The sequence below is a fragment of the Ctenopharyngodon idella genome, chromosome 17, assembly GCF_019924925.1.
Source record: "Ctenopharyngodon idella isolate HZGC_01 chromosome 17, HZGC01, whole genome shotgun sequence".
Lineage (NCBI taxonomy): Eukaryota > Metazoa > Chordata > Actinopteri > Cypriniformes > Xenocyprididae > Ctenopharyngodon > Ctenopharyngodon idella.
The window spans coordinates 2070225-2097063 of record NC_067236.1 but is presented as its reverse complement, the minus strand read 5'-3'; the positions used below and the strand labels follow the sequence as shown (position 1 = coordinate 2097063).

The window sequence follows — 26839 nt, the reverse complement described above, 5'->3', positions numbered from 1 at the left end:
TCCCCTTACCCCTACCACTCCAGCCAAAAAAGAATCGAGACACCCCTACCCCTTCACATGAACGCGCAAAACGAATGGGGTAGGGGAAAGGGAAGGGGTAAGGGGTAGAAATGGGATTGGGCCTTAATATTCAACAATATTACTGATCTGCCTGCACTGATCTGACACCATTGTATGAGAACTGAACTGAGCTGGACGATGACATCACTGTTTTCTCCAGAGCTGCTGTACAGCCAAAACAAACTTTGTTGCATTATATTCCTGTTACCACTGTAAATCTGCTTTGAAACAATCTGTATTGTAAAAAGCGCTATATAAATAAAGATGACATGACTTGGTTTGATATTTCAAGGTCAAATGAGTGTGACATCCAGAACAGTATGTTCATCTCACCACCAGAGGTCTCTATCACCCACTTATCTTATTGTCTGAATTTCTGTACATTGTGATATGTGATGTGTCTCCTCCTGTTCTACATCATTAGTGTCTCCTTAAAAACCTTAAAATCAGTTGTTGCATCTGTGCATTTCCGAATGTATCTGTGTTTTATAGGCTTAGTTTCTTTTTGAAGAAGTTTTGTGGAGTTATTTGGAGGTAGAATCTGGAAAATCTTGCAGTGAGTACTTGGTTTTCTTTCCTGCTTGCCTTCATATAATATTTACTGAACATAATAAAAATTCATTTTAATTTTCTTCATCATAGCTAGACACTCATACAGGTATCATACATGATTAAATATATAATAATTCATATTCCTCAGAATTTGTGTCTGGCTGATGTTTGACCCGCTTTCACATGCAGTGATGATAAAGGAGGAGGTTCCTGCGCTCATGTTGGAGGATGAAAACAGGAGGCTCAGTTTGTGCTCCAGCAGCTCAGGAGAGAGATGTGACGACACGCGCTGTGATTTCAGGTGAGAATGAGCACTGAATGCATGACACAGATATAATACATCAGTCGGATCACTAAACTAGTGTCCTGTTAGTAATTATACCAGGTATTATATTTTAGTTGAATTATAGCACAGAACAGCTCATCTACAGACACATGGTGCAATGCTGAGGAAACTCTGACCTGTTCAGATCAAAACTTCCTTTTTCCATCAGCTTGTTTCAATATCTGTTTGATTCAGAAATGCCCTTGGCAGATATCTAGAATGATGTGCATTTGTATTGTTCTGAATATCAACTGTATCAGAACTAATCTACAAAGCATCAGGATATACTTTCACTATGATTGAATCGCTCTCGACAAAGTGACTTTCTAGTTCATCTGTGAGCGTGAGCGGCTGTTCTGAACGCAGAACACACTCAATTCCCTGACTTTAATCTACTGGCATGATTTATAAAAGAACAAACCTAGACAGTTTATTTAATCTGTATGATGCTGCTTAGAATGTGATATGAAGTGATTCATTCTCATCTTTTTTCTGCAGGGAAGCTGTTTGGATGATCATGGCTGGACTGGAATGCAACAAATATCTGTGTTTCTTACCAGCAAGATGGAGCTGATTTGAAGTGAAGACATCTGACACCATGAGGATGATGATGCTGAGAATAAATATCATCATTATTTTGTGTCTTTCAGTCTTATTGTTTTGTACCCGTCCCATCTCATCAGCTGATGTTCATAAAAGGTCAGTGATACCCAGGGCAGTATCCCGCTCGGTGGCAAGGATGGATGGCGATATCATCATCGGAGCTCTGTTTTCTGTCCATCATCAACCATCGGCAGAGAAGGTCTCGGAGAGAAAGTGCGGCGAGATCAGGGAACAGTACGGGATCCAAAGAGTGGAAGCGATGTTCCACACACTGGATAGAATTAACGCTGATCCCAACCTTCTTCCCAACATCACTCTGGGTTGCGAGATCAGGGACTCCTGCTGGCACTCATCAGTGGCTTTGGAACAGAGTATTGAGTTCATAAGAGATTCTCTCATTTCCATCCGTGATGAAAGAGACGGGCTGAAGTGGTGTGTTGATGGAAATCCTTCCGCTCAGCCACCGGCCACCAAAAAGCCCATCGCTGGTGTGATTGGACCTGGATCCAGCTCAGTGGCCATTCAAGTTCAGAACCTGCTGCAGCTGTTCAACATCCCTCAGATTGCGTACTCTGCTACAAGCATTGATCTGAGTGATAAAACCCTCTTTAAGTACTTCCTTAGGGTCGTGCCCTCTGACACTCTTCAGGCCAGAGCTCTCTTGGACATTGTTAAACGCTACAACTGGACGTATGTGTCAGCAGTTCACACTGAGGGTGAGTTATAGCTCTTCTGTAGCTCAGGATACTGTATCTCCTGGAGTTCTGAAGTATCAAGATGCTTCTCCTGAGAAAAAAAAAAATAGACACAAATGAGTTTGGATGTACAAATATAAAATGAATGTTGTAAAGTAACTTAGATCATTTGATTTTGGAGGAATTTCATAAGAAATCTTTGAATTTTGATTGCAGAATCGGAGCATGGTTTGACACTTTAAGATCTATTATGAAACTTTTTTAAAGGGAGAATTAGGAAATTTAACTTTTCATTTGCTTTGTACTTAGTCTCATGGGAACATCTAAATTGCATGAAATGAAAGTTAATAGATCTTAAATAGATCTGCTCAAATATCACTGGAATCTTCAACCATGCAGGGTCAAAACTGTCAATGTACGAGACATTTTTAACAGACTTTTTAATCACCATATCATTATCAAGAGATTGATATTGGTCTCATATCAAGCACAGCACATTATTCCAAATATGACCCAATCTGTGATTAAAAAGTAACCGTAATCTTCTTAACAGCATTTGAAAGCACAATCAGGGTCACAAGCTGAGCTCTCAAATCATTCAATGAAATAAATGTCTGTGTCATCATCTGTAGTCTTCAGTTCATTCATTCATTTGCTTATTATTTCATTCAGTCAATATTTTGTTACTTTCATTCATTCATTTTGTTGTTTTTTCTTTTCTTTCAGTTGATCATTCTTCATTCACTCAAGTCAGTTGTTCTTTAATTTGTTCATTATTTGTGTGTGGTGGTTCATTCGTTAATTTATTTGTTTATTCTTTCATTCTTTTAATCATTCATTAATTTTTGTCACTCACCCAGCTGACATGAAATTGTACTTTTTAAGTAACAGTAATGCTTTTTGAATTGAATTGTGAATTGTGAATATGGATGTTGTGTTGTACTAAATTGCTATTCAGAAAAATACACATATTTTGTCTAGAGATGCATCGATATATTGGCCAATAATTGGTACTGGCCGATAATTTTCACACTATCGGCCGATAGTTTAAAAACAGCCGATAGTCAGGGCCGACATGTCCTGTCAATCAAAAGGGGGCAGGAAATGAACTGAATTTTTGCTTTGTGAAAATTCTAAGAAACCAGTTTGATGTTCAATATTTATAGTAATTGATTGATTTATATGAATTAATAACATTCAGAAAGTTAAGAAATATCTTCAGAATTTGGTTAATGTGTGTTAATATTAATGTGAGTAATGTATTTGTTCATAACTGATACCAGTTACTCTGAAACAAGTTGATAAAATGGAGAGAATAAAGTTTTTATATACAAAGTTCTGTCATGAAACTCTAGGTCCTTAGGTCCTTAACTCAAACTGCTCGTAATCACATCATTCTCTATAGGACACAGATGATTGGTTTCTGCTGTATCAGTAGCCAATGAGCTTGCATGCTCAATCTTCAAATACATGAGTAGCATTTGCCTTAGCAGTGCAGCGTGCTTTCAGAAACCCCTCACCTCCCCAGCTCCACCTGTATAGATTTGCTACGGGTTATTAACGTATGTTATATTGTGCAGCAGCAGCATGTCTTACTTGCTCACAGCAGTGTCGTGTATGTATTGGCAGTAACAAGTCCCGTACTTGTTTTGCAGCAGCAGCAATAATAACCAACAGCAGCAGCAGCAATAAAAGCAGCAGCAGCGTCGCAGATTTATTCCGCCGAGACCAAACATATCAACATTGTCATACCTATTACCATGCCAAACACTCCGAGAGTAGTCATGACAGAATTGCATTTCTTTCAAAATATAATAATTAAAAATATAATGATTAAAAAAGAATTAAAATCTCAACAGGTCTGTTTTGTGTGTAATATTATTAAGGTAGGACATGACACTTTTAATATAAGTCAGGCTAAAGTCAGTCTGCATCTACTTTTAAGACCTTTGAAGATGCTGTTAAGTTGTCCATCTCATTGCATTTGCACTGCAGTCTCAGGTGAGCTGGATTGAGGTAATGAGAGATGCTCTGATGCAAATGCTCTTGTGTTTAATGTCGTTCCTCAGGGAACTATGGCGAGAGTGGGATGGAGGCCTTCAAGGAACTGGCATCTCAGGAGGGTCTGTGTATTGCACACTCTGATAAGATCTACAGCAATGCTGGGGAGAAACACTTCGACCGACTGCTGAGGAAACTGCGAGAACGTCTGCCCAAAGCTCGCGTGGTGGTCTGTTTCTGCGAGGGTATGACTGTTCGTGGTCTCCTCATGGCCATGAGACGCCTTGGTGTAGCTGGAGAGTTCCTCCTCATCGGCAGGTGACTATAAGTTTAGTTTTCAATTTAATGAAATGTGGCACTTCAGGGAAACTGAGGAAATTTAGAGGAATTAAAGCATAATCCTTGATAGTTTCATAAAGCACCAGATCTATCAGAGGGATTTTGCTTAGAAATTATCATGATATCCTGATGCTGCAGGTTTCTATTAATGAGATATTAAAATGATGGATGACTGTCTCTTTGGGTTTTTTTTTTTTTTTTTTTTTTTTACTCAGCAGAACCCTCTCTTGTTGGTGTAAAGTATTTCAAACCTCTGTCTTAATGCCAGTGCAGTCTCTATGGAGTGAAAAGAGGAACATCAATTGGCCAAGGCTGCTGTATTCTAGGTCAAGGAGATAGTTTAAAGGAGGCTAATTCAAAGCCATATACTTCAGTAATTAACTGAAAGATATACTAGTCGCACTAAGCTGATTTGACCAGTTAAAAATGTGTACACAGCATCAGTTAAAACTATTCAGTTTTAATGTTATGTATTGGAGATGAATGATGGATTTGAGACACTTATTACAAAAATATTTAAATTTAGTAAATTATAATTTAAGGCATATGGCATGTAACAAACTTGGTCAAAGGTCAAGCCTCTGTGTTCCACAGGAAAAAGCAGTGGTTTTCAGAATAGTTGAACTGAGCATCATTTGGCTCTGCAGTGAGGACCACTTGAACCACTTTGGTATCTTTATTTTATCAGAATATTTTGGGAAAATTTTTTTTTACCTTTACATTCCAAATAGAGAAAAAAAACATTTTTTATTCCACTAGATTTCATTAAAACATGTTATTTCAAACTGAAGAAATACACTATATTACCAAAAGTATTGGGACACCCCTCCAAATAATTGAATTCAGGTGTTCCAATCACTTTCATGGCCAAAGGTGTATAAAATCAAGCACCTAGGCATGCAGACTGCTTCTACAAACATTTGTGAAAGAATGGGTCGCTCTCAGGAGCTCAGTGAATTCAAGCGTGGTACCGTGATAGGTTGCAACCTGAGCAATAAGTCCATTCGTGGAATTTCCTCACTACTAAATATTCCAGTCAACTGTTAGTGGTATCATAACAAAGTGAAAATTCAAAGTGAAATTCAGCCACAAAGTGGTAGGTCACATAAAATCACAGAGCAGGGTAAGCGCATGCTGAGGCGCACAGTGCACAGAAGTCACCAACTTTCTGCAGAGTCAATAGCTACAGACCTCCAAAGTTCGTGTGACCTTCAGATTAGCTCAAGAACAGTGCGTAGAGATCTTCATGGAATGGGTTTCCATGGCAAAGCAGCTGCATCCAGGCCTTACATCACCAAGTGCAACGCAAAGCGTTGGATGCAGTGATGTAAAGCACGCCGCCACTGGACTCTAGAGCAGCGGAGACGTGTTCTCTGGAGTAACCAATCACACTTCTCTGTCTGGCAATCCGATGGACGAGTCTGGGTTTGGCGGTTGTCAGGAGAACGGTACTTGCCTGACTGCATTGTGCCAAGTGTAAAGTTTGGTAAAGGGTGGATTATGGTGTGGGGTTGTTTTTCAGGGGTTGGGCTTGGCCCCTTAGTTCCAGTGAAAGGAACTCTTAATGCTTCATCATACCAAGACATTTTGGAAAATTTCATGCTCCCAACTTTGTGGGAACAGTTTGGGGATGGCCCCTTCCTGTTCCAACATGACTGCGCACCAGTGCACAAAGCAAGGTCCATAAAGACATGGATGAGTGGGTTTGGTGTGGAAGAACTTGTCTGGCCTGCACAGAGACCTGACCTCAACCTGATAGAACACCTTTGGGATGAATTAGAGCGGAGACTGCGAGCCAGATCTTATCGCCAATATCAGTGCCTGACCTCACAAATGCACTTCTAGAAGAATGGTAAAAATTTCCCATAAACACACTCCTAAACCTTGTGGAAAGCCTTCCCATTGAAGCTGTTATAGCTGCAAAGGGTGGGCCAACTCCATATTAAACCCTATGGATTAAGAATGGGATGTCATTAAAGTTCATGTGCACGTAAAGGCAAGCGTCCCAAAACTTTTGGCAACATAGTGTAGATACCCACGTCGACACAAAAGCGATGATCATGAGCAAATGATTCTTTTGATCAGATTCTTTCGAAGAACTTATTGAATCTGTTCACAAGTCACACAAACGACTCAAGCATTATTAATACTTTTTTGTTTAACTTTATCATAAACACTTCTTACTTTTTTTTAAAATTGGTTATTGATAAGTAATAAATTATGAATGTAATATTTTTACTATTTTAATGTTGCCTCCATATGTTCCCTCCAAAATTGTTGGTGGTCATTTGTCCTACATGCATTGGGGCTTATTGTTTGCATAAATGTATTCATTCCACCACAGTGAATGTTTGGAGGATAAAGGCTCCTATATGCATGTAGGAAAAATGACCCCCAATACTAATTTAGTAAATTTACGAGGCACAGAGAGCAAGCTTCTCTCCCAATGTTGCCACGTACAATGAAAGTTAATTACGACAGCCACTAGGTGGCGAATTCCGACAGTCGTGTCCAAATGTCATGTGCATTGAAAAGGCGGCATAGTCCCTTTCAAGACTCAAGTCAACAACAAACTGATTCAAAGAACCGCTCGAAACGAGTCTCAATAATAATTTGTTCATGTTTGACTCAAACCAAGAAGTAGGCTAGAGCATAGGTGCACAGATGATCTATTCATAAGGAGATTGTAAAACTAATTGAATGGTTTAAATTTTCTGAAGAGACTTGATCACTTTATATAATAAACAGATTTAATGTAGGCTTTTATTCACAGATAAACATTGATCAGTGAACATAAACAGAAGCTCAACTGAACCAGCGTGTGACAACAAATTTTATTGGTTCTTGCAGAAGCTCAAACGTGCTGTGTAACACATGAGAATGAACCTCATTGGTTCTCGCACGTCAAGCAAACATGCTTGAGCTGATGTGTGCATTGATGAATATTTATATGTGAATAAAAACCTAGATTCAGTCTGTTCATCACATAAAGCGATTGTGTCTCTACAGAAAACCGCTAAACCGCTCAATTCATATGGATTAGTTTTACTACCAAATTCTGAACTTTTTTAAGCGTCAAAGTGGTAGTCGCATAGCTGTCTATGAAGGTACAGAAAGCTCTCAAATTTCATCAAAAAGATCTTCATTTGTGTTCTGAAGATGAACAAAAGTCTTACAGCTTTGGAATGACATGAGGGGGCCACAGCTCTGCAAAGTTTAGCTCCAACCAGCTCCAACTCACACCTGTTTGGAAGTTTCTAGTAATCCTGAACAAAGCCACTGGAAGGCAAGCCTGCAACCTTTAGCCAAAAAAAGCGTAACGGCTAATGCTAACGCTTCGCCTCTGGCGGTACGCAGGGAAGGAGACCAGAGGCCGTTTTTTGAATGGATGTCAATGGATGAGAGGCTTCACTATGCTGATTAAACAGCTTTTGTGGGGAAATAGCTAATCATTTAATTAATCGACAGCCTGTTCGCTAATCTTCAGCATGTTTTACACTAAACAGTACTTTCATTGGGAACTATATGTAGATTTTAGTTTGATAAAAATGTATTTTTTTAAGAGAAGGCAGACAGGTAGGACTCATTTACGGCATTACCAACAGCAAATGTGCCGCATTACTGTTTAACAGATAGAACAATAGATGTTGTGTCAAAGCCACTGGAAGGCAAGCCTGCAACCTTTAGCCAAAAAAGCATAATGACTAATGCTAAGGCTCAGGCTGTGGTGGTACGCAGAGAAGGAGTTTTGAATGGCAGGCACTGATGTCACTGCCATTACACGATAGGCTGAGAGGTGCCGCACGTGATTAAGTTAGCCGTTACACTTTCTCCAATGGTAAGAGATACAGACCCTCTTATCTCCCTATAATATACAATCTCTGAAAAGACAAAAGCTGAAAACCTCTAAACATAAGATAAACATTTAGGCCAGATGTGTACACAGACTTTTTCACCATAACTATTAACAAAATAAAAAGTGGCTATATCATTGTACACAGCAGAACTACAGAAACGTGAGTTAGCCGGTTAGCAGGAGACATACAGACTGTACGTTACACAACATAACATACAAAACTACGAATTTTGAACGATCGCTAGAAAATATAAACATCAATTATTAATCATACTTACAGGTTGAGATTCAGAGGAGCAAGCTGGTCCAAATAAACTAGGCATTGATCCATATTTTTTATCTTTGTGTCGCTTTTACAACATTCCAAATCCCTCAGATCCTGTCATCTCCAAAAAGCCAAGCCAATGTTGATTCTTGTTTTATTACGAGCTCTGTAGCGTTTTCTTTTTGCCAGAAGACTCTCCTCTGTTCGGCGTTTATTTAAAATGGATGATTCTCAGTTCGAGGTTCGAGATTTAGCTGCTCCATGTCAACCTTTCTCACTCGTTGTGACAACTAACATTAACTGTAAAAAGTGGTACCCTGAAATTGTCACCTTAAAGAGTTTTTTACTTGATTTAACCCATAAAAATGAATTTTATTGGTATGAACTAATGTATTTAGGTTGATTCAGCAATATTAAATCATATTTTTGACTTGAATAAAATCAGTTAATTTAAATGTTATCATTTTAGGTTACCTTTTTTTTCAGTGTATGCCACTCCCACACCACGAGACACGCATGGGCGAGTGACGTATGCAATTTCCCACGAAAACCATCCCGACAGGTCTAAAATATAAACACGTACAATAGTGAATCAGGGTAAAATCAGTGAATCAGGGTCAAAATTTTGTTAATTTTGAACAAAAAAGTTACATTGTGTACCTTTAAAATAACGCAAATGAGTGTCTAATGCATCTTTCATGCTATTTCAAATGATATATAAAATTGAGTTTTTCACACATAACATGGCAAAAACTTTCCAAGACGGATTAAATTTGACCTAAAAAAAATCTGAAATCTTTTGGTTTTAATTAAAATCAACCCCTGGGAAATAAAAGTGCCTGAAGTTGAAGAAACATTTGATAATGGCATTTCTTTGGTAATACAAAGTTGTAATTACAATGAGAAGACACAATGCTTGTCAGCTGCTCATGGTAAATTGTTGTCATCTGTGAAATATGAAGTGTCAACTAATAATAGTCAGTATTTGGCATGCTGCCAGGAAGATACTGAGAGGCAGATGGTGCTGATGATGCCATGACCACATAAAGATACCTTCATTATGAGCTCAAGGAATGGACTGGAACTAATAAAAACTGGGACCAATGCTGGCCTAATATAGACTACTGCCTGCTATAATATAGTTTATATAAATGTTTCCATGCTATTTTGATATGCCAGCGGTTTATGCATTGCAGAGGGAGCAAGTTGCACACTGTTTAATTTTGGATGTTGCAGCTAAAAGCATTTCCTCCTAGAACTGTTTCAGAGAAGATTATATCAATCTGCTGGCAGTCATAATCTCATCACTTGTGCTCTAATGATGAAACTTGTAACACAGAGTAAGTGTTGTGCATGCTGAGTCTGTGCTAAAGTAGGTCAATGCACTTGAGCATCAGTGTTTTTTAGGCATTGCAGGTGAGAGATTGATAAGGAAGCTGGTGGTAATTAGGTGATTAACTAGACACTTTGTGACCCGTTTCCTTCAGTGATGGCTGGGCAGACAGGGATGAGGTCGTGGAGGGCTACGAACAGGAAGCTGCTGGCGGCATCACTATGAAGCTACAGTCGGAGGAGGTCACGTCCTTCGATGAGTACTACCTGAAGTTACGGCTCAACACCAACAATAGAAACCCCTGGTTTGCTGAATTCTGGCAGCATCGTTTCCAGTGTCGCCTCCCAGGACACCCACAAGAAAACACGAATTATAAGAAGAACTGCTCAGGTACGAGGAGAGAGAGAGAGAGAGAGAGGCTTTATATGGGTCATTCCTAGTATGCAGTACATTTTCATGTCCCCATCATAGCTGACCTAATATATTAGATAAAATATTAATGAATTTATGTGAGTTAGTTTTCTGTTATTAAAGCATCACAATTAAAGAATTTTTAAGGAATTCACTACTTTGTTTGGGTGAATGTTATGCACTAAAACCCTGCAATTTATTTACAAATACTTCAGGTATTTCTTCATATTTTTCTTTCTCTAATTGAACTGTCAAGCTTCTTGGGATTGGTTTAATTTTTAATCAATTAGTGTGTTTTTTTCAATATTATTCTTTTTCCTTTATGGACAAAAAATCCTATCTTTAATTAGCACTGGGTCCCAAATAAGCAGAGTAAACGATGGCGTGGCAAATGATATGTTCGGATAATGTCTTCCTCTGGAATTCCAAAGAAATTAATACAAGTGGAAAATATTTTCTCCCATCTACCACGCGTTCTCTGTTCTCTGCGGTTTCTCCTCCTAGCAGTAACAATTGCAGCCATGTCACAAAATGGGTTAAGACATGCTTATTTTGGGCGTTAAATAATGACGCAAATACCAGTAAATTGACTAGCGCAAACATTAGTAAATCACGCTGCATGATTCATTTAAATACTCTCCTCCCATAAATTTTGCATCTGAAAGGGAAACTCCTACAAATGCATATGCATTAAGGTCAGCCGCAAAAACAACTCAGTCCACTCCTTTTCACCGCTAATTTTGCACTGCGTGTCTTTAGTAAATCCCGACAGTAGTTTTCTAATGCCAAAAGAGGGTTTGCGCTGGTGCAAGCTGTTCGTAAATCTGGCCCTACATGTTAACTGGTTGGAGGAACACATTCACTCATCTGAGCTTAGTAATTATATTAGCCTATATTGATTACCCCCAAAATCACTTTGCAGTTACTGCTATAATGAAAATACACTTACTTGTAGGTTTAAAAATCTACATGCGGCACGTTTGGGCAAATTCCAAAAAAACGCTGATGGGAGTGGAAAGTTCTGCGCATGATCTACTGACGATGCGCACATTAAAGAATACAGACGCAGTCGGATCATTTCCATAATGACCAACGCAATCTACCAGTTAGTGTCTGGTTTAAGACATGCTTTTTTGGGCGGTAAATAATGGCGCAAACACCAGTAAATTTGCGAGTGCAAACCTTAGTAAATCACCTTGCGTGATTCATTTAAATACCCTCCTCCCATATGCAGTAAGGTCAGCCGCAAAAATAACTGTGTCCACGCCTTTTCAGCACTATTTTATCACTGTGTGTCTTTAGTAAATCCCGCAAGCTGTTAGTAAATCTGGCCCTTAATGTCCAACAACAAATATTTATCAAAATGTGTCTTTTAGTCACAATTATTGCGCTATTCTATTGCACTCCGTCTGTTTGGCGCGCATTTGCGCGGCAGTGCTCGTTCACTGAAGTCTGTGAAGTTTAGTGGAGATTCGCTTGCTGTCAGGAGCAGATGTGGGGATTCATCCACTCCTGACAGTAAAACTGAAATATTTGCATGATTTTCTAACATTAACAGATAGAGAATATACGTAACTGTAAAATGTAAGTTATGCACCGAGGAAAACACCACATTAAACAACGCAAGTATCTGACAGGGTCAGGGCAAGTCAAGTTAAATTATAGGCTACAAGTTAACTATTTTCTTACCAGTTATTTTAAAGCTCCTAATAATTTAGCATGTCTCATGTTTAGGACAAATTGGATTATGCACTTTCCCTGCAGCAGCTCACTTTGTGTCCTCCACTAGGCTATTTGTTATTTTTAAGATGCGGTCATAATATCAAACTACTGTGTATTGATATAAATGATATTGCCTTATTCTATAGTCTATTGTTTATAAAAATGTATTGTACAAACTCGATATACCACCCAGACCTAACCCTATTAAATGGCCTTACTATTTACACCCAGTTGTTATAAAAACCTGCCCAACAAGAAAACAATTTAGATGGTCATTTTTTACTGTACTTCTCCACACAAAAAAAAAAAAAAAAAAAAAACATTTTAACTACCAAAAGCCACTGAAATCATCCTCCAGGAAGGGACATCATTTTAGAGGGAAAACAACAGACAAACATTTGTAAGTGTGAGCAATGGATTTGATTAATTTGTTTTGATGTTTTGTGGTGATAGTTCGTTGTCTTGTAAAAACATTTCATCCCATTTGATGAAATTACAGTCTGATAATATCAACATTTCTAAAATTACTGTATATTAATTAGTTGACATGCTCTCATCATCATCTTAGCCATGCTGTTATTTTTTTAGTTATTGTGTCTTGAGCAGAGTATGTTTTCATATAGTTTATATAAACATACAAGAGTACTAGAGTACATATCTTCTTATATTGCAATTGCAACACAAGCATATAGATTGTTAAGAAAAGTTACAGCGTTAGGGGCCGTTCACACAGAACGCGTTTTTCTATTCCAATGCGCTACTTTCCTATTGTTTTTCTATGTAAACACGCGGCGCTTGACGGACGTGCATGACCGTTACGCTCGCGTCTCGCGTCTTTTACAGTGCCTCGCACATGAGCGCCGCGTTTTTAAAACGCCGTGTCAAGTTAAAAGAGTTTCAACTTTTACACGCAGCGCCGCTCATCAATGTCAGTTCCAAAACAGTGGACCAATCAGAAGAACTCGGAGGCGGGGCAAGCGTTGCGAGCTTCTGTTTACAGTAGCAAGTTGGTATGTCAACTGTTTTATTTGACGGCAACATGGCGGAGGAGGCGCTTATTATTATCTTATTTTCTTTTTTTTCCATGTCAAAACTCATATCTATCAATTCTGCTGTTTGCCTATTTGTATTATTTCCGTTATTGTCGTTATTGCATCACGTCTCAAAAGCGCGTCTCGAGACCTTCGTGTTTTACGCTGCGCTTTTTTTAAAACCATTCCTGAGCGCTGCGTCTCGCGTTTTTAGACGCAAAGACGCGTTCTGTGTGAATGGCCCCTTACAGTGGTACTGCACAACAGGAATGACTCATTTTGCATGCTATAGCTGTTATTTCCCAAAACAGAAGAAAATGCTGTAAAATACTTTCTTATTAGGTTTATACTAATTTAAAGGCATATTTTTGTGTTGTGTTTTTGCTCTTTTTGTATCTTTGAAACATTCTCTGCTGACTGAAAAAGGTGATCTAGGTAAATTAACTCTTTTTATGGTACATTTCTATCTGGCTGGGTTGATCTTTAACATCAGCTGAAGCACTATTTTGAGACAACACTCAACAATCATGCTGTCAAAATAACACCTGACTTTCTTTTCTGCATTTGCAGTGCCACATCTTATTTCACAGTGCAATATATTTTTATGTTTTAGTGTGATAGATATTTAATTGTTTGAACCTTTATACAACTAGACTTATTTAAGTGCAAGTATAAATATAGGGAAGCATGCCACTTGTTTTCAGTTTTCATGTTAGCTGTCCATCTATATATATTTTTTTTATTTACAGCATTGCTTTGCTATATCATTCTTATTTATTTATTTGTTTTCTTTTTTAGTTGTTTTAGATAAGAGGTGAACTTTCATTCGTATAGGTCAAATGATTTTGATGCTAAATGTTCATTTTAACTTTATATCCAACATGAATATAAGGGAAAATGAAAACTGTTACAAATAATCAAACAGAGAGATAGTCATAGTGTGCTGTTCTGTTATTATTTCTTTGTCTAGAACTCCAAGATGGTAAGTGAATATTTTTCTGAAGAGCTAACGTGGAGACACTTCACTTCAGAAATATAGATAGAGGTCGACTGATATTGTACAACCATATGAATTTAAAGGAAATTATGTTCTATGATTCTGTGTCTGTATAAAACATAAGTGTTTTTTCTACATTTTTGGATCACTAGTAAAGGTTAAGTAGAAAAGACAGTCCTTGACAATAAGGTCACAAAGCAGCACTGTATATCGGTTGACCTCTAATATATGAAGTTATTGGGATGTTTTATCCCCAAAATATTGGCATCTGTAAGGGCACTTTGGTTTGAACTTTATATCCCAATAACATTAACTAGATCTATCATGCCAGTTGGCTATGCTGCATGTTCCTTTGGGGAACTTTTTTAAGCTCCAAACATTTTTAGTTGCTTGTGCTAATATGAATCAGAGCCTTCAGAGAGAAGAAATAAAGAGGTCACGCTTCTTATTTCTATAGATTTGGCTCCACTTACAACATGCGTCTGCTAAACATGCACAACTAAAAAAAAAAAAAAAAAAAAACACTGTATCGATGTCATACTGTGACTGTGGTGGAAAAAATGTTTTAGTGTTTGGTGTTTTGTTTTGTTGACACCTTATTATCCAGGAAAATTTACACAGAATTTTAAACTTGGTAAATGGGGCCATAGTATATGCTGACTTCTTATTTATTTACTCAATTTAAAAATTAGTTAGAAAGTTCAAATTAGACAGCACAGCACAGCACTTTTTGTCTCTTTTTTATTATCGGAATCATTTTGATGGGATTTTTGATGAGATTTGATGATAAATCTTATTTGATGAGATGATATATAGGTTGAAATATCATAGCACAGTATCATATCTTTACTGAGGCCTTCTGTCGTAAATATTTCTCTTTGCATGTAAACAAACTTTTGACATACCATAGAAAATATGTTGTTTTTGAACATAAATGATCTAATAGAGATCCAGGGCGTAAGAAACACTGAGAAATCCTTCTCGCAAACTGTCTCTATCATTAATAAAACATGGATTTAATGTTTCAGTTTGTCCTCAAAGTGTCACTGCTTTATTATGGTTTGTGCCTATTAAAAATGAGGGATCAACCAAGACAGCATTTTCAGCAAAGCATGCCTAGGTTTTAGCTTTTGCCCGTTGCTTGCTGCAATGCCCTTTGATTTACACATATGTAATGTGAGAGCCATGTTATGATGAGAGTTTTCTTTGAAAATGTGTTCTTAATCTTCGAATTCATTATATTTATAAGCTACAGTGCCTGTTACTGCTTCCTGCTGGCTTGTTACAGATCACCAGATAATGATTCGATAGGGTGTCCTTTGACATTGCGAGTTCCTTTGAGTTAATACGATGAACATTTTTTTTTTTTTTTTTTTGCCTTCGCTTGTCAGCCACATTTAATCTGATTCATGAGGGAGATGGGCAAGAATGAGAACATGGATGAATAATTAATTTCCTTGCTCAATTAATAATAATGTCACCATCATGTCCATTAATAATTAAATTCTGAGTTGGGTTACATAAATGTTTGCTTCACCATGGCAACAACAAGCATTTCCTTTGATCTTCTGTTTTAACCCTGCTGTCTTTTGATTCACTGTCCAATGGAAATAGAAAGAACTTACTGTCATGTCATCTGTGGCTTTGGAATAATAATGTCTTTGGACACCCTATCGTTCCCTTTCAAGTGCTCAAAAATTACATTTCTATAAAATGGGGTCTGAAAATATGGCTCAACTGTTACAGTGTTTTTTTTTTGTTTTGTTTTTTTGTAACAGTGATTTTCATTTCGGTAAAAGTGGAATAATTATTTTGCAGAATTTGCAGGTTTTGATAATTGATTTACTGTAGTCAATATGAAATCAAAATCGACCCTATTTACTTTCTTAATGCACGTTTTTGGTTTTTACTGTGCACGTTATTCCAAAGAAAAAGCATTTGTCTTCATTATCTGTAGACTTTCCTTTTCAGCTAACATCACTTAGGCAATGTAGGCTGTTGGATAATGTTAACCAGTAGTCAAATAGCTGTTTAGATAAGAAAGTAAATTGGGTTGCAAATGTTGTTTCATGTTGACTAAGACACTAAAGTTGTCGCAGTGGTACTCTAACAATTGCTGTTTGGTTTGCTGATTCTTGCAGGTTATGAAAGCCTTGAGGACAACTATGTCCAGGACAGTAAGATGGGGTTTGTCATTAATGCCATCTATGCCATGGCTCACGGCCTTCATGATATGCATGAGGACTTGTGCCCGGGTCACGTGGGACTTTGTGAGGCGATGGACCCCATTGATGGCAGCAAACTGCTGGACTTTCTCCTCAAGACCTCCTTTACTGGCGTGTCTGGAGAAGATGTGTGGTTCGATGAAAACGGGGACTCGCCAGGCAGGTCAGTCTTACTTACTGGCCTAAATAAAGCTACGTTTTATGCACTAAATGAATAACACAAAAATAGCTATTAATTAATTTTTAAACCACTGTGGAGTGTGTATCCAATAAGTCCAATGGCCTGGCTTCAGCAAACACTCACAGCAGCTTGAGATATACAATATCTGCACCAAAAATGCATTACAAATGTTCTGTTATCGGATGTACCAACGAACATAAGAGTCTTCATAGACTCTCTGCCTCCGAGCCACTGAGGACACTGTGGTTGAATTTCAATTATGAAGGAAATGTGCCGAAGAAAGTCGGTAAAGTGTTATATATTTGCGCAAATCATTTTATGCCGGACTGCTTCAGTTCAACTCTGGATTTGCACAAAAGATTAACATGACGACACATGCTATTCTATGAGTTGAATCAACTCCACAACAACTACATAAATTTATCCACTAACCGTTCAGAAATGTCCAGATGCATTCTAAAAGTTGTAACTTCTTCCTGAGTCTCTCCATCAGTGTCCAACTTCGGTTTGAACAATGTAAGGCTGAACACTGTTACTGACAATCATCATTTTGGCTGCATGAGATTATCCAGCTTTGTTGTTGTTGAGTATCCGAAGTGCGAGCTGGAAAGGGGGCCGGGAGCAGCAGCTCATTTGCATTTAAAGGGACACACACAAAAACTGTGTGTTTTTGCTCACACCCAAATAGGGGCAAATATGACAAGCTATAATAAATGATCTGTGGGGTATTTTGAGCTGAAACTTCACAGACACATTCTGGGGATACCAGAGACTTATATTACATCTTATGAGAAGGGGTATAATTGGTCCCCTTTAATGTTAAACTTTCTTACTTAAACTTAATTTAAATCTTAAATGCAGTGTAATTTCCCTTTGGATAAAAGCATCTGTCGAGTGCATAAAATGCATAAATGTAACCATGAGCAACAATAATAATTATGCTTGCATTGACTGTAAAAGATCTTCTGTTTTTTTATCTCGCTTTCTTGAAGGTATGACATTATGAACCTGCAGTATGTAGAGCCTGGAGTCTACGACTATATAAACGTCGGCTTTTGGCATGAAGGCATTCTGAGTATTGATGATGATATGATCCAAATGAACCGCAGTGAGATGGTTCGATCTGTCTGCAGTGAGCCCTGCTCCAAAGGAGAGATCAAGGTAAGTTTGTATATTTATTAGCAAAAACTCTTATGCAAAAGAAATTTACATTGTTGCCTTTATTTTATTTTGCATCCTCTTGTCCTTAAAATACAAAAAGACATTGTAGTGTACTGGTTAAATGTGTGAATTGTGCGGTTTTGTGTCCTCACAGGTGATCAGGAAAGGGGAAGTGAGCTGTTGTTGGATCTGTACGGCCTGCAAGGACAATGAATATGTCCAGGATGAGTTCACCTGCAAAGCCTGTGAGCTGGGATGGTGGCCAGATGAAGAACTGCAAGGTACTTCAATACAATAATCATTTTATTGCAATAATCATTTTGTTGAATGTACCACTTAGGAGAAGTGAAAATAGAAACTATAGAGACTATAATTGACAAAGTAGAAGGGGTTTGAGGGTTACAAGCTTAGGTATCTTGGTTTCTTTTTGAGGTTGAGATCTCTTTTTAAGCTGTAGAAGAGATATGTGAGATTACTTTTTTTTTTTCTTAGCAAGCAAGCAAGCAATAAATAAATAAATAAAAATCTGATAATCAAGAGACTCTCTTAGAGAAACAATGGAGATACTAAAGATACTAAATATTAAAATATACAGTATAAGCTAGTCTGCATCTTAAAACAAACCAGTGTCTGTCACCATTTGTTCTAGACAGGAAATTATCAGGCTTGTTGAGGAGAGGTGTAATATTATTTTTCTAAGCAATCAGACTTACAGTGGTGACTTTTGCATGGACAAGCACAGTCTGTTTTCTTTAGAAAATGTCAAAATCCAGTAATTAATGATTTACAGAGTTTTGGTAATTCACTTAAAATGTTTTGAGTATGTGTCTGAATCAAAGCATCACAGATGCGTCATCAAACATCCATGCAGAAGACCATTCTCCAAGTCTTGCATTATAACTGATTTGGCTCTTTAAAAGACCTTCACTGTCCTATTTTCAAAAGGTTTCCCATGACACTTGAAGGCCATTTATCATTTTTACAGATTGCTTGCACCGTACAACTTATCGCCTGTGACAGCCCTACTTCACTGCCTACTTCTCTGGCCTATTTTCATACACTATGATGGTCAATGTCAATGCAGCAGCTTAGAGTGTCCTAGCGATGTATTTTTCATTAGTTCACTCTATAGTTCCATTCTATGTTACTGCCGTAATGCACGGATTCAACATAGCTCAAGAAAAATCGTGTGCGCCAATGGTCAGGAATGCTAAAAAAAATATGAATTTTATTTATCTTTTAAGAAGTTATTCATATCCTGCTAGATGTAAATAGTTGCGTCCTTAAGCTCTCCTTGAGTTTTATCTTTTGCAAAAGGGTGTTTCGTAAAACTGGTGTTGGTTATGAGGAAGCATTCATTTCCTCTCTCCTGCTGCAGTCTCTCAAGTCTCCTTTGGCTTGATTCTTTCTTATGGCCGGTCCCTTAGTGGAGGTGCTGTTTATTTTTAGGTGAGCTGGAAACCTACTTTAGCACTTGGTGCATAAGCGAGCTGGTCACACTCAGATGGCCAGTCCTACAAAGACACGCAGCAATGCGAAGTGTATGCTTTTGCCATTTTGATTTCATATTCAACAATGTATGCTTTGATTTCAACCCCCTGTTGGCCTCTTAGAGTGTTTGCATATTGGTGGAAGCATAAATTCATAATGTGTCACATCCTATGAATAATAGACATTTGAGTACACAGCTCTGCAGGTGTGTTTGGTCGAATATGTTCTGCACTGTACATTGGCCCAAGTCAAAAGAACCGAGCCCCAAATTTTGTGAGAGGTCACCAGGGCACTGCTATGTGGTTAAAAAGGTGTTCAGAAGCATTTCAGTGTGTTGTTATGCAGTTGTTAGGATTTTAAAAGTGGTTACTAGGTGGCTACTTACTGAACCAAATTAACAGAACCCATCCCAAACATTTTTTCTGGTTGCCAAGACATTGCTTTGTGGTTGCTTAAGTGTTCAGAGTATTTTGTGTGTTGCTATGTGGTTGCTAGGGTGTTCAGAATTGTTACTTGCTGTAAAAAAAAATAACCTCTAAGTTTTTTTGTTTCTGGTTGCCAAGGCATTGCTTTGTGGTTGCTTAAGTGTTCAGAGTATTTTGTGTGTTGCTATGCAGTTGCTAGGGTGCTCAAATTAGTTGCTAGGGCATTGCTAGGTAGTTGCTTACTGGTTACTAACTCATCCCAAAATTTTGTGGGCAGTTGCCAGGATGTTGCTTTGTGTTTGTGTTTTTTGTGCACTGCTACATGGTTGCTAGGGTGTTGCTAAGTGGTTACTTACTGGCCCAAGTTTTAAAAAAAATTCCAACTTTTGTGTTTTGGCAAATTAGCAGAACTGATCCCAGAATTCTGTGACTGGATGCCAAGACATTGAGTATTTTTTGTGTGTTGCTATGCAATTGCTAGGGTGTTTAAAGTGGTTACTTACTGCCCCATGATCTGATTGGTTTTTGTTGCGTTATGATACAGTTGCTATGGTATTCTAAGTAGTTGCCTAGGGCATTGCTAGGTGGTTACTTACTGGTTCAAATCAACAAAACTCATTCCAAAAATTTGTGGCTGGTTGCCAAGACGTTGTTTTGTTGTTGCTAATGTGTGTGTGTGTGTGTGTGTGTGTGTGTGTGTGTGTGTGTGTGTGTGTGTGTGTGTTGCTATGGTGTTCAAAGTGGTTGCCAAAGTGGGTTTCCTATGATATTCTGATCTGTATTTTTGGCTCGGCTCCACCCTTCAGTGTAAATCTGTAGGATTTTTTTTTCTTTATTATACACCAGACAAAATGGAAAGTCTGATGCTTAAAAAATAATTGCACACTGCTAATAACACAGTATAGTGTTGTAGTCAAGACCACCTAAAGTCAAGACCAAGACCAGAGTGTGTTGAGACCAAGACCAAGACCAAGACAAGACCAGACCAGCACTCCTCAAATTCACCTGAAAGATACACATTTACTGCCTGAGAAATGTCTTATATTTAATCAATAAATACAGTTAGAATAATAAGACACTATATAGAGCATGTTAACAAATAAATCAGATAATGCACAGGCAATTTAGTGATATTCCTGCAGTTGTGGTCTTATCCCTAGTCTTCTTAGTCTGTGACCGAGACAAGACCGAGTACAAATGCAGTCTATACCTAGACAAGACCGAGACCTTCAAAAAGTGGTCTTGAGTACTACAACAGTACAGCAATAATAATAGTGATTCTTGCCTTAGCAAATGTTATTAATCATAATTTCATGCATTGTGTTCATTGTCTCACATTGATATAATCATTTTGTCTTGTCTCTTTAGTCTGTGAGCCACTTCCCCTTCGCTACCTGGAGTGGAGTCATCCTGAATCCATTGCGGCTGTTGTCTTTTCATGTCTGGGCATCCTAGTGACCAGTTTTGTCACCTTCATCTTCATACTGTACCGAGACACACCAGTCGTCAAGTCCTCCAGCCGTGAACTTTGCTACATCATCCTGGCTGGCATCTTCCTGGGTTACATTTGCCCTTTCACTCTCATCGCCCGTCCCACCCTAGCCTCATGTTACCTGCAGCGCCTCCTCGTTGGCCTCTCTGCCTCCATGTGCTACTCGGCTCTCGTGACCAAGACCAACCGCATTGCTCGCATTCTGGCCGGCAGCAAGAAGAAGATATGCACGCGCAAACCGCGCTTCATGAGTGCCTGGGCGCAAGTGGTGATCGCGTTCATCCTCATCAGTGTGCAACTGACTTTGGAGGTCACGTTGATTATCTTGGAGCCTCCAGAGCCGATCAAGTCCTACCCCAGTATTCGAGAAGTGTTTCTAATATGCAACACCAGTAATTTGGGCATGGTGGCACCACTGGGCTACAATGGCCTGCTCATTCTCAGCTGCACCTATTATGCGTTTAAAACTCGCAATGTCCCTGCCAACTTCAACGAGGCGAAGTACATTGCCTTCACTATGTACACTACCTGTATTATCTGGTTGGCCTTTGTGCCAATTTACTTCGGCTCCAACTACAAGATCATCACCACATCCTTCTCCGTGAGTCTCAGTGTGACGGTGGCTCTCGGCTGCATGTTCACGCCAAAAATATACATAATCATCGCTAAGCCCGAGAGGAACGTACGCAGCGCGTTCACCACCTCCGATGTGGTGCGTATGCACGTAGGCGATGGAAAAATTGCTTGCAGGAGCAACAGCCTGCTAAACATGTTCAAACGTAAGAAGAACACTTCTGGAAATGCCAAGTAAGTAGCTCAGCGACATTAGCGCAGTCTTTTTAAGTCCTGTTGCGTTAGAGCCCATGGGTCCAGTCCTGTAATTCCGGCTTCTCTCCTGACCTCAGGATCATCCCATTTCCAGGAGCTTCCTCAATTAACGGCTCTCTCAGACTTCTTGTGATTTGGAGGTCAACTACAATTAAAACCTGCGCACCCAGGGGCGTCTAAGCAGCAGGACTGAGAGAGACTGTGTGACTGTAGCTTTAAAATGCAGTGCAAGAGTGCAAGATTTATTATTCTTCTACAACCAACTATTGAGTTGTTGGTGGTTTGATGGTGTATATCAGATAATGGAAGTGTTTCAGCCAGAAGAGATTTTGCTATAATTTTTATTCCACAGTAGATATATTCATGGTATCTACACATGAAAGTAGTGAAAAAAAGATGAAAAAAAAAAAACCATGAGTAATGAAAAAATACAGAGCAGGACATGTCCCAAACAAGTCAAGATGTGGATGACCTTTGCACCTAGTTGTTTATGGTTGCAAATTGTTGCATTTAATGTAGATCATATTATGTAAATCTGCTGTCTGCTGTTGCTATTTGTTAATAACTAATTGTTTTATATTATTAGTTTTACTGTTTTTAGTCTTTTTTCAATTTAAATTTGCGAAGCTGTTTGTGCACTGATGCCAGAATAATTAATTTATTATGAATAATCTGGTCTTTTGTTTTGAGTCAAGTTCCAAGTAAAATGTGAAAATAATCAAATAAGCTGAACTTCCTTTTATTTGTTATGAGTTTTGTGGTATAAAGTGGGGACCAAAAGTCTGAGAGCACTAGTAGAAATGCTGCTATTTATCTATTTTTAACGTAATATTTTCTATTTACATAATATATTAAAATTAACTAATAATATGTGCATAGAATATATATATATATATATTAGGACTGTGACTTTTAACGCGTTAATTTAATTGATTAGTTATGTAAAAATAACGTGAATAAAATGACATGCATAACATGTAAATGCAGTTGCATGCATCATTCCTTTTTTTTCTTCTTAAGCTTATCACCATGCTGCTAGAACACCATCACGCCATATTTTCATAAGAAGGAAAGCCTATGGTGGTGATTCTTGTCGAAACTAAGGCAGAAAAGAGAAACTTTTTAGCACAAGTTTAACTTCGTTAACATAGGACTAATAAGCTTTTCTTACACAGAATGTCCAAACACAGCAAGGGTTCTTGCCCCTGTCCTATGACTTGGTTATTTACTATCTGAAAAAGATACTCACAGGCACTGCCCGTTGTGTTTGGGTATTGTCCACGCCAAGCTGTCTCTCTCCAAACCAGGGTATGTATGCACTGCTGGCAGCTCTGTTGTTCGACATTCGAGCAGCATATAGTGTTTGTTGAGCGTGTGCTCGGTGAGGCAGTGGCCAGGCACAGTGTGCTTCTGTCCTCGGGGACTGATCCGGATGCTGCTGTAGTTGTTTTCGGGGAGGCTTCTGGGAGTTGGGGCGATCGTGTGGAAGCAGAGGAGGTTGTGGGTGATTTCGACAATGTTCCTCTGACTGTTCCTGAGTTTAATCAGGATTTTGAGTGTTGTGAGAATGACTCTGTCTCACTTGATGCAGGCAAGGAATTCTCTGATGACTTTTTTCAAGCGGGGCAAATCACAGCTTCCCCCTTGCCCTCAGAGGTGGTGGGTGGAAAGGATGTGATTGAGGATCCTTTTAATTGAGCTGTATCAGAGAGCGGCAGGAAAGCTGTCGGTGGAGCGGCCTGCCCCTCCTCCGATTCAGAAAAGTTTGCGCTTTGGCCGGTTTCTATTTGTCTTCCACGCAAACAGTGGAAAGAGCATTCCTACAGCATTCCATTCCTTTACCCAGATTGTGTGTCGGAGCTTACGACTTTGTGACCGAAACCCATGTCTCCCCCTCCTCCAGTGCCAGGGATGAATAAGTTCACCAAATTCAAAGGAGTAGGAGAACAGCTCAGCAGGATTTATAGTGATCAGGCCAGCACAGTTAGAGATTTAAGAACTATGTCCTTACTGCAGACTTACCAGGCTATTTGCTAGGGTGAAACGAGGCCGAGTCAAGGGGGAGGCCATGTGACAAGCTCATTGGGGAAGTACGATCCACAGCCGACTACATACTGCATGCAACACGGATGGGCGCGCACAGGTGGGGGTGGGAAAGAAGGGTCTACCCCCAGAGAAAGGGAGACATTTCTCTACGGCAAAGAAGGGGCAGTCAGCTCCCTAGCTCGCAGATGGGGGAAGAGCGTCGGCCCAGAGGCTTTCTTCTCTCAGTGCAAAAAGGACACTGCAAGAGAGCGGGTTCACCTTTAAGTTCGTTATCAATAAAAAAACTTTGCATTTAGCATACAATGCCTCATGTGCTGATTTGTCAAAACAATCAAAATGCACTGAAACCATTAACTTCATAATTGGGCCATGTGGCAAGAGAGAAGGAAAATGCAGTGATATGCAATATCCAGCAATGTTCACAAAAAAATTTGTTCCCCAGGTAATGCCGGGGATCCTCGCTGTCTGTCTTGAGCAGTGGTGCGCATGCACACTAACACTGTGGGTTCTTTGCACAGTTCATTGGGGCTATCAGCTGCAGTTCCTTTCATGCCCAACTTGTTTCGGCAAAGTAATCACGACTTCAGTGTCGGAAGAGGCTTCCCCAGTGTTGAGGGAAGAAATTTGTGTTCTCCTCAGGAAAGGAGCAATTCAGGTGGTTCCACAATGGAAGATGGAGGAAATAGTCGTTACTTCCTTCTCCCAATTTACGCCAGATGAACAAGCACCTCAGACATTACAAGTTCAAAATGCTTACAGTACGTCATCTGCTATTCTCTCTGCATCCCCGGGAATGGTATACATCAGTGGATTTGCATATTTTGCATATCACCAATCCACTCAGGGCACAGAAAATTCCTGGGGTACTCCTTCAAAGGGACTGCATACAAATTTCAGGTCCTGCTGTTCAGGCTGTCCCTAGCGGCACACGTATTCACGAAATGGCTCACGCATTCGTCATCGGGGCATGAGAGTGTTTGTCTATTTGGATGACCTGCTCCTGGCTGGAGCAGGGAACAAGCAGTGTAGCAAACACAAGCATTTATCTCCCATTTACGAGCTCTGGGATTCTAAATAAATCTCAAGAAGAGCTCCCTAGTTCTGAGTCAATGGATTTTGTATCTTGGTTTAGAGAACACAGCTATGCTGTCAGTACTGAGGGCCGAGGATTTTCGCAGCTGCCTGAGCCTTTTTCAACTGGGCAGGCGAGTACGTTTTTGTACCGTGTTGAAACTTCTGGGGTTCATGGCCTCAAGCGGTTGTTCAGCTGGGACTCCTCCTTATGCATGTGTTCCAGAGATGGGCACTGAGTTCTGGTCTGAATGCCACGTGGCACTTAAACAGACAAATGACAATAATGACATTGTGCATTCGCGCTCTGATCCCCTGGAGGACTTCGGCTCTGTTGACAGAGGGAATCCCCCTGGGCAGGGTTAAGTGTATGCAGGAACCTGCTGTCCCAGGTAGGGGGCAGATTCTATACCCTCGGCTGGAAATGTGGTCTCTATGGGCCTACCCAATCAATGTCATGGCCATGATACAGAGCGCTAGGGTGCCATCGACAAGGGGGCTTTATACATTGAAGTGGGGCGTATCTAAAGATTGGTGTGGGCAAAGATCCTTATCGCCATATCAATGGCTGATTGCGGGTATTATGAGTTTTCTGCAGGAATTATTGGAGGAAGGTCACTTACATTCCACGGTGAAAGTTTACTTGGCGGCCATTTCGGCCTGTCATTAGGGCATTAATGGTGCAAGTATGCACCCGCTTGCCGTTCGGTTCCTTAAAGGGGCATGGCATCTAAGGCCTGTTCCAAAATCAATGGTGCCATCAGGGGACCTCACTGTAGTTCTCGAGGCTATGTGTGAACCTCCATTTGAGCCTTTGGAATCCTTGGATCTAAGGATGCTGTCTTATAAAAAGCCCTGCTGCTGGTACTGGGGTCAGCGAAATGCATTGGTGATCTTTGTGCGCTGTGAGTGCATCCCTCATGCATCCAGTTTGCGTTGGATGGGTACAGAGTGGTGTTGCCTCCAACAACGTACATACCTAAAGTCATGTCAGGGGCGTATAGTGTGGTCTCAATGCGTTGTGCCCTGTGCAAATTTAATGCAGGAACATTGAGCTGACGCAGGCTGTGCGTTCTTCTGACCAACTTTTAGTATGTTTTGCCAACCCTGTTCATGGGAAACCGCTATCTAAACATCGTCTTTCACATTGGATCATGGAGGGGATTTCTATTGCATACAAGAGTAAAGGGTTGGCTCTGCCAGCAGGGGTGCGTGCGCATTCCACAAGAGGCATGGCGACGTCATGGGCATTGTTTAGAGGAGTGTCTGTAGAGGACATTTGTGCAGTGACACGTTGGACATCAACTTTTTACCAAATAGATGTCACTCGGTGACTCAGTCCGTGCTTACCGCAGGACCTTTAAGCCAGGGGCTGTCGCTCCACTGAAAACATGGGGATATGTGGTGGTACTGGTCCCTTTATGTTTAGTTCAGCGGACTTTGTGGGGTGTAAATATATGTCCCATAGTCATGTGTTGTACCGAGTGAACTGACTGAATGGAAACGTTAAATTATGTATATAACTACTGTTCCTAGAAGGAGGGAAACGAGGTACAAAAGAGCCTGAAGAACAAAGGGAATGATGCATGCGACTGCATTTATATGCTGTGAGCAGGTAACCCCGCCCACGTTGTCATGTGAGATTGGCCTTTCAGAGGTGAATAAAGGTGTCTTCAGCAAATCGCGCAAGAGCGCAATATCCCATAGTCATGTGTTGTACCTCGTTTCC

The 26839-nt window shown here is 39.7% G+C and overlaps 1 protein-coding gene across 4 annotated transcripts in view; it reads left to right on the top strand.

Moving 5' to 3' along the window:
- The first annotated feature begins 462 nt into the window (after positions 1-462).
- Positions 463-26839, top strand: part of grm1b (glutamate receptor, metabotropic 1b) — a 31221-nt gene continuing 4844 nt past the window's right edge. For 2 of the 4 annotated variants that reach the window (XR_007925893.1, XM_051867788.1), the window contains exons 1-9: positions 464-616; positions 802-913; positions 1436-2256; positions 4305-4554; positions 10184-10419; positions 16332-16578; positions 17589-17757; positions 17912-18038; positions 21042-21972. Coding sequence is in view for 3 of the 4 variants with exons in the window: in XM_051867788.1 (XP_051723748.1) it covers positions 1536-2256; positions 4305-4554; positions 10184-10419; positions 16332-16578; positions 17589-17757; positions 17912-18038; positions 21042-21972 (2681 nt within the window). In the remaining variant the exon portion in view is untranslated. Of the gene's footprint in view, positions 617-782; positions 914-1435; positions 2257-4304; positions 4555-10183; positions 10420-16331; positions 16579-17588; positions 17758-17911; positions 18039-21041; positions 21973-26839 lie in introns of those variants that run through there. The other 2 variants (XM_051867790.1, XM_051867789.1) reach the window with 2 other exon arrangements.